Below are 9051 nucleotides of genomic sequence, written 5' to 3' on the forward strand. Positions count from 1 at the left end.
ACTTTTTTAAGTTAAAATTAAATGTTCTTAAAAAAAAACAATTAAAGATTAAACAGTAATTTCGACAGCTTGGCCTTGAACAAAAAGAAAGAGCTAAACTTTACAGGCTTCCCCTCTCATCCTAATTAGGTAAATGACCTAAAACATCTAAATAAACTAATCCCCTATCATTAAACTGCAGTATGCAATCATGTCCAGAAGGGGGCATACATACCAAACAGCAAGTTCAATTTGTGCCGTCAGCACTAGATTGCAATTAACAATTACGCCTTCGAGGATGCATTATTGTGTTTCAAATTGTTTTGAATCGCTGCAGTTATGTCCATTCAGCCATCCAATATAACCACTTGAAAAAAAAACATTTTAAGAACAAAAAAAAAACACACACACATTTTACCACGTCATCTGTCACATACGCTATAAGTAAAGAAAAAAAAAAGAGTTTTCTCTGAGCTTAATTGACAAGATAATGAATTTGAAAACTTCTATCTTGCATTTCCTGGCTAAGAGCTGATCAGAGTGGTATTATTAATTTATAGTAATTATATTAATTATTAACTTATATAAGCGCATTGGTGACTTGAATAGAAAGGCATCCCAGAATGCTTCTCTCAACTATGTGCAAGCAATTTACTTATTTAATCAAATCATATTTATAAAGCAAAATAACAAAAAGTCTCTTAATACTTAATTTTAAACATTGCTTGCCATTGAAACCAATCAGTGGATAAATCATCTACAAAAATAACATTAGTAGCAACGTTTCTGTGGAATCAGCTAATAGGCAGTAAACCAGACCATCCTGGACTCAAGCTGAGCTCTGGTAGATCATATCAAAGCGGTGTGTGATTTAACTGTTGCTGTGGGAGTACTTTGTGTTATGTCACATTCAAGTGCTTTCCAGCTGCGAAAAATTCAGACTCTCCACTGAATTTAGATTTCTTTTTTCCCCCTAGTACGCATGGAGGCGTAATGTTTTGTCAATACTTCAACCTCAGCCATGAAAGAGCATTCCGTAGATGTGTACACGCGCACACACACGGACGCGCGCGTGCACACACACATAGAGTGGCCTGGCCTAAAGTGATCCCTATTTGAAATGCTAATTTGCTTCCCTTCCCGCAGGTGCTTCAAGAGTGTGTGTTGAAGCTAAATGGCTCATCCGAGCGGGTCATCGGGAGCCTTAATGAATTCACGTGTTCTCACATTGCGCTCGATGCGCAAAGCAAACGGCGCCCGGATACGCTTGTAATATTTCGGGGTGTTGGATGTTGAACATGGGCCTACTGTTTTGGTTAGCAACAAAGGTTACTTGAAATGAACTCAGAATTTAACTGTTCTTTCTCTGTGTGAAAGATCAGCTATGTGAACTGAGGTATTTTTTTCGAGATGAAGAGAAGGAAGATGATGACGTGAGAAAATGTGTAATACATCAGTGGAGAAAAAAATGGATTATGCAAATGGGAGCTAAATCCATACAGTGGATTGGGGGGCAAGTGGCAAATTTCATGAGCATTCATCGGCGGCGACTTGATATGAATAAGCCACGTGCATTCTTGGCAAACGTACACCCAAAGCTAATAGCTCATAGAAAAAACACCCCCCCCCAAAAAAAAAAAAAACTCTAAGAAGGGCGCGGGGTGAGAAATGGTGTCTCTCTAAGATGTGGTCATATAAATGCAAATATATATTGTATTAGAGTTGCAACTAAAAAATATTTTAATTAGTTCATTATTGATGGATCATTGAATTGGATTAAGAAAAATGGAAACAAATGGGAGTTTATTTTAAACTGACAAAATGAATTTGAAAATAGTCAAAAATGTTGATAACTGTTTTCCAAAATGCAAGCAAATGTTTTATGATATTACACAACAATGTGTCTGCTTTCATAGTGAATGACAGATTGAAGAATGTTTACTGTTGACAAGATGAAATGACGTTTAACATCTTGATATTGCTAAATTAAAAAAGGTATCTAATCGAATGATCGATTATATACATTCAGTATATATATATATATATATATATATATATATATATATATATATATATATATATATATATATATATATATATATATATATATAGAGAGAGAGAGAGAGAGAGAGAGAGAGAGAGAGAGAGAGCGCGAGAGAGCGAGAGAGAGATTATTAAAATAAAATGCAATTGGGAGTGTTGTTCCAATCAATGCAAATGAACTCATTCAATACAAGGGACGTATTTTCATGTTTTTTTTTTTTTTAATAGTCCAAACATTTATTCACATATTCTTAAGTGTTGATTTAATACTTGAGTATCTGTAAATTAATGTGGTTAATGTACTGATAATGTAAGGATACCTGGTATTAAATGAATTAAGTAAATATGAACAACAAATACAATCAATAAAATAGAAAGGCATTATACTTTCACAGGAGTGCAATCGTTATTGATATTTCCAGTGTTCTTGTTTTGTTGCTCTAGGGAAAAAGCTATCCCTGAGTCTGTTTGACCATCTTTTATGAGCATTTATAAGCTGATCAGAGAGAAACACTTGGAAAGCGTGACAACAAGAGAAAAACAAAAAAAAAATACTGGTAGTCCTTCTTACAGGAAAAAAAAATCATAAGGTGTAAAGCACTGAAGTGAAGTTTAAAAGGAAAAAAAACTAAACCGGTGGATTAAGCAAGAGCAACCTTAGCTCTGCCCTTTGATGGGATTATTTATTTGTTGTTTGTTTCTTTAAAACAGGGACGTTGGGATTGCCAGGTGAATGTTGTTGCAGAGTCGTCCCCCCTGGAGAAATAACCAGCGTAATCCTATTTCCATATCAGCTCTAAACACTTGCAGGCTGCATTCCCAGCATTCACGGCGAGTTATTCGTCATACTTTGTGTATGCCGACTTCTTGGCTAGGTCGCCGCCAGCGTATTGTTGTTGTGAACAATCAGCGTCGCTTGATCTGTCGGCCTCGCTAATGGCGGCCCACGAGAGTCCCATGTTTGCGCTTTAATGCAGGGATGGCTATCGGGCAACTGCAAGACGGCACGAGACGAGTGCTCATACTGTACTGAGATGAGGTTTGTGAGGGCATGTTGACTGTATGCATTTTGTAATTAATGCAGAGCAGCGTTTCAATTCCAAAACGACTTCTGTATGTAAAATTACATACAGGTTATATCACTAATAAAAGGTCCTAAGGTCTTTTTGATTAAAGTAGCTTTTGATTTCTGCAAATACAACATCCTGATGCTGCACTTTCAACAAATTACTATTTTGGGTTCTTTACAACCTATAAAATATCTTGAAAAACTGTTGGTCATTTGGAATTTGGACCGTGGTTTAAAAGTGAAATGTAATCATACTATATTGTTTGCTAAAATGTATTTTTTTCGTGCAAAATCTACTATCTAGCAAGGGACGACTGTGAAGTGGATAAATGCAGAGAGGTGCTGCTTTTTTGGTTAGCAAGAGAATTCAAATGGGTTTGGCAGCTAACGCTTGGGAAAAGGAAGGCAGCAATTAAAGGAAGGTGTTTACCATCTCTTCCCGCCATGTTTTGATTGGCTGAATCATGTCACGTGAGGCGAGAGGAGTTATGGCCCATGAATTTTGCCCAATAACAAGTGAGCGTGTAAACTTGTGACGAGAATACATAATTACTTGTGCCCTTGTAGTTTTTTTTTCTTCCCCCAAACAAAATCGCCACTGGTGCTCAACCCCTCCCTTTTTGCTGACCCCTCCCACCCCCAAGACATTTGTCCTCATCCGACCACCCGGCACACTCTTCACCTTCACAGGCATCTTCACAAAGCGGCCACGCTAACGACGATGAGATTTGGGTGCCGGAGGCCTGGCTGATTATGCTAATCCAATGAGACTGATAAGAAGAAGGGGAATTTGCTTGGAAATGTTCCAGACAAACAGCAGGAAGCACAGAGAGCAAATTCTCACTAGACACCTTATTAGGTACATCTGTATGCTGTCTTGAAATAACAGTGACTAGAATTCTGATAAGGGAGGTATTAATTGAACAATTTCCACACGGCTGGAAACAAATTATAAACGGCTTCACATTCAATTTTTGAAATATACCGTATTTTCCGCACTATAAGGAGCACCTAAAAGGCTTAATTTTTTTGTTGTTGATGTTGATGGTGCGCCTTATATATGGATCAATATTGAGATTGGGATTCATAGATGGCGAATGAATTGATATAGTAAGCTTTACCTGCTTGTGTTTACAGTTGAACAAGGTTGGTCATATTGACATTGAGTTATTATGCTTCTGAGAGTTATTATTTGAGTTATCATTGTTATTACTTTGAGTATTACTCTATTGTGATTGAAAAAGTTTTAAAATATGTCATTAATTGAGGGTGCGCCTTATAATCCGGTGCGCCTTATAGTAGGGAAAATACGGTATGTATAATTATGACTTTTTAAACCTTACATGTCTATAAAATCACATTCAGTACATAACCACAACTAAGTAAATGTATTACATAGACATTAGATATGCAGTAGAAAGTATATATATTAATAAAATAACAGTAAGTGTGTCGCATTAAAATGTGTGTTAATCAAGTAGTAAGTAATGTAATATGAATAAAGTATTTACCGGTATCCACATATCTAATTTAATCTAATTTAAGTCATTAACTGCCATATACGGCTATATATGTCAAAGATTACAGTAATTTTGACTAGCTTGGCAAGTGAATAAGAGATTATATTTTTGTTTTTTTTAAATAATTTTGCTTATTCATTCCATCTTAAAACTCACATCAAAATAAATGAAGGTATGCAAAATACATTATGTATAAATTGAAAAGAGCATTGACATGACAAATATCTATTAAATATACTGTATATACATTATAAAAATGAACACAACTAGGTAGAATGCATGTTTACACCTAATATTTATTATGGCTTTTTAGATTAGATTAGATTAGATTAAGAGATAGATAGATAGATAGATAGATAGATAGATAGATAGATAGATAGATAGATAGATAGATAGATAGATAGATAGATAGATAGATAGATAGATAGATAGATAGATAGATAGATAGATAGATAGATAGATAGATAGATAGATAGATAGATAGATAGATAGATAGATAGATAGAGCACATGTTCATGTCTGCATAAGAAGCAGATTGTAAATTTTTGTGCGTTAAATTCATGTGTTCGCCCCCCTACTCAGTCCTCGTCGTTGCTACGCCGCTGGCCTTTGCCCGCACTCCTTGTGAACTGACTGACTGAGGCCCGTGGGCGGCTGCCAGAGCTTCACTCAACCACAACTCATCATCAAGCGCCACTCTGCTGCTCGTTCTCAGCCTGTGCTCGATGCTCTTTTCATCTGCACACTGGAATGTGAATCACAGCAGCTGCAGCGCTGCATTTTGCGCCAGCATTTTCCAATTTGCTCATTGGAGTTTAAAATGCTTAAACCCTCAAATTTGTGCGAGGATCAAATATTTGATGAGTGGACTTCTCAGTACAAGGTTGCCAGGTACAAAATAAAAACACTTCCACCAAGCTGCTGTAAGCCACAACTCATGCCCAGTCATTCACACACACAACCTGATTCCAGGTCTTGAAAAGCCAGCAGTTTTCAAATGGGGGGTACGAGTACTCTGGGGGGACAGGAAGGCACTTCAGGGGCTATGAGAGATTTTAACAGGGTTGCAGCAGGTATCAGCAAATTTAACACTTTTAAATGCCCTGACGAGAACAATACAAATTTACTTTTCCAATCAAGAGCAAACTAATTGGAGCATGAAGAAACTTACAGCTAAATTATCATGGTGACTCTTTGAAAAACTTGGATGCCTTCATTTTTTTATATGGATGCTCATTGTCACGAGTGACAAAATGCACTTACACAAACTAACTTCTGGAGTTACTGGGGAAAAAAAAAACAAACAAAAAAAAACCTGGAGATAACACTACAGATGTAGTTCCAAAGTTGAATAAAAACAAACATGAATAGCACAGCACTTTCTATTAGTCTTTATTTTTCCACGTGTAGAGGTAATTAGAGGGTACTTGGCTGAAAAAAAATATCTCACAGGTTGTACACTATTGCAAAAAAAAGGTTAATGTTACTACTTGTGGGAAATTTGAAAATGAAAATGAAACGCTAAGCATTGCTGATGAGCTAAAAGTGGAAGAGATGTAGGCGGCAAGAGTGAGGCGATGCAGTATCAGTACAAGCATAATTAACTCTGCTTGAGTGCTGATTCAGTACACAGATAGTTTTAATGGCACGGGTGGGAGAACGAGCGCAGGTGAGAGGCTCATTATAGATAAGGCAGAGTATAAAATCAATAAAAGTGCAAACGTGTAGTGAAATACGTTTTAAGAAGAAAAAAAAATCAGCCATCTATTGAAGTATTGCTAAGTGGATAATGTGTACGGTGAGACGTTCAAGTAGGCACTCGTCAGAGTACTGCAATACTGGCATCTAGCGGCTAAATCATGCAATTACCTCAATTACATTTTTTTTAGTGCAGGAAAACGATATACAGTATTATAGTACTGTATTAGAATCAATTATATTTGAAAAAACACAAAGCATGTAAATATTTTATTTTCAATGAATCAATAATGTAATAATAAAAATGAAATGTATTTTTTATAAGGTGAAAACGGCTTCATCGATGCAAAAAATTATAGCACTGGAAAATATACAGCGGATATAAAAAGTCTTCACAACCGTTGTTCAAATGAAATAAACAAGATAGTTCAAAATACTAGTGCGCGAAAACTCATTGGAGACTTAAGTTGAATGTTTTATGTTTTTTTTAATATCTGTTTAATATCTCTCCCAAATGGAGAGTATATTAAAATAGACCCACCACCAAACATGTATTATGTATACCATATTTATTTTAAATATGTCAGTTTCATTTCATCCATGGCGCGGCACCTGCCTCCACAGGGAGCGAATGTAAACTTCTTGACTGATATTTTGAGCATCTATGACTCAAAAACACCAATACGTTATGTAGTGTCATCATAAAAAATTTGATGGCAAAGTAAATACATATAAATGAGATGCGATCTCCATACTGGACCTCGTGGTCCAGATTCAAACCCAGGACTTCGGAACTGTTAACTGCAGACGTGCTAACCGCCAGTACACCGTGCAGCTACTGTATATTTCCAGACCATGATGTCATTGGGTGTTCATGGTTTTAAACTCCACTTTCACATGAATAGAAGATTCACGAAAAATCTATTACTATTATGCGTAAAATAAAAAAATAAAAATTTGCAAGTGTGTGTCTTTTTTAGCCTTGATAAATGAAGCGAAAAATTTTTGCACCTTTCTATCTCAGCTGTGTCCATTCACCTGAGCTTCTTCCCCTAGGCTCTGAGAGGGTACGTCATCCAACTCTGGCAGGAGACCCCAACTCCTCAGCAGAGCATGTCGCTGGGCAGGTTTCGTAGAAAAATAGTCCCTCTGTTTCTTGGAGTACGTCTGGGAAGGAGTGATGATGTTCCTATAGTTCCAGTCCTATGACATAGAACAATGTGTTAGAACATGAAAAGTTTCATGTGAAACGGTTCTTTAAGACTCCGTGGTACCTGCCACCGAAAGTTGAAATCCTCTAGTAATTTAATCCTGGCCTCCCTGGAGGGCACACAGTCTGGAGGATGGGGCTGTGGCTCTCCCGGGTCCATTTTGACGTCTTGGAACACCAGAAGAGCTCTGATGGCAAACCAGCCTCCCAGTTTTGGATGCACGCACACACCAAACATCTAATGTCAGCAAAGTAGAGGTATGAAGTCCTAAATAAAGTTACAACAATAGACCTCGAGGAAAAATATAAACAATGATCAAGTTTACTTTGTTTGCCCAAGGTTGGTCGCTGATGTCGGACTGTTGGTAATAATAAGCCGCTCCTGACACGTGCGCAGCAGTCTGCGCTAAGAATTTGGGCTTCCTGCTGGGCAGCAGCTCATAGTCATAACTCACTTCCACCTTCTGTTCGGGCAAGTGCTGCAGGACCGCAGAAAAGGCACAACAGATACACAAGGGGGTAAAATAATTGCTAGGGGGTATTTGTGGTGCATTTATTCAGTTTAACGTTAATTTTAATGGAGGCACGTGTATTATTAACACACGGTATATACGGTGATAATACAATAATATTTCAGAAAAAATATATAGTTTTATCCTGAGATGAAGCCTTAGCACTTGTGTTTTGTTGTGATGCCCAACAAAACAGCGTAATGAATTCTATTTTATCAAAACACATGACACCACCAGAAGGGCAGGATGTCCTTCATTGACCACACTAGTACCAGGATAGCTTGAATGAGACATAAGATATAGAACAAACACAAATGTCCAAGGTAGTGGACACAAAGGACTAAACTGGGTCTCAGAAGCATACTGTATAGCCAGGATATGAATATCACAAACCTGTGAGATAGCAGAGGAGACACAATGTTTGACACACTGGTCAATGGGGTCAGAAAGCCCCTGGCAGCCTCTTTCTTCCATGAAAGGAAGGAAAGCTTGCTCGAACATGGAAGGAGTGCTTAGAAGCACCACAGCCAAGTTGTCATCTGAATAAGGCAGGTGCAGTTTGGCAGGCAACACAGAGTTGTACCAACCCACCTGAAGACATGGGGCAAAGAAGCTGACAAGAGAACGCACCGCAGATGGACAGCATCACATCTGCAAGTCGCTGAAAATAAAGTCATGAAAGCCTCACAAAAAATGACAGTAGGTGCAGAAATACCTTCAAAGTGTACACTTCAAAGCCGAGTTTCACAAGACTCTCCTCAAGTAACTTCTTGACTGTTTCCATGTTGACGGCAGAGGCCGCCATTTTAACGTGACATAATCAGGACATGGCATTGTGGGATACTGTGTTCTCATTCCTCGGTGGCAACACTGAGAATAAACGAGACGCTTCCAAGAATATAAAAAATATGTAAATAATGAAACTTAATTACGTAAAAATTAATTCCTAGAGTTATCAAATAAATTTACTGCAGCTGTTCTGGTATTAAAGGGAATATAGATATTAACGACTACAATTCC

At 37.5% G+C, this 9051-nt stretch overlaps 1 protein-coding gene across 1 annotated transcript; it reads right to left on the bottom strand.

Annotated features, from left to right (window-relative positions):
- Window positions 1–6863: 6863 nt before the first annotated feature.
- Window positions 6864–8841, bottom strand: mmachc (metabolism of cobalamin associated C). The gene is made up of 5 exons (XM_088426028.1): window positions 8747–8841; window positions 8425–8622; window positions 7846–7998; window positions 7584–7757; window positions 6864–7512 (listed from the first exon to the last, which is right to left on the bottom strand). The coding sequence occupies exons 1-5, from the start codon at window positions 8834–8836 to the stop codon at window positions 7330–7332; spliced, it is 798 nt and encodes a 265-aa protein (XP_088282154.1). The 5' UTR covers window positions 8837–8841; the 3' UTR covers window positions 6864–7329.
- Between the last annotated feature and the right edge of the window lie 210 nt (window positions 8842–9051).

Source organism: Hippichthys cyanospilos, chromosome 10 (genome assembly GCF_059441005.1).
Source record: "Hippichthys cyanospilos isolate Australia breed blue-spotted pipefish chromosome 10, RoL_Hcya_1.0, whole genome shotgun sequence".
Lineage (NCBI taxonomy): Eukaryota > Metazoa > Chordata > Actinopteri > Syngnathiformes > Syngnathidae > Hippichthys > Hippichthys cyanospilos.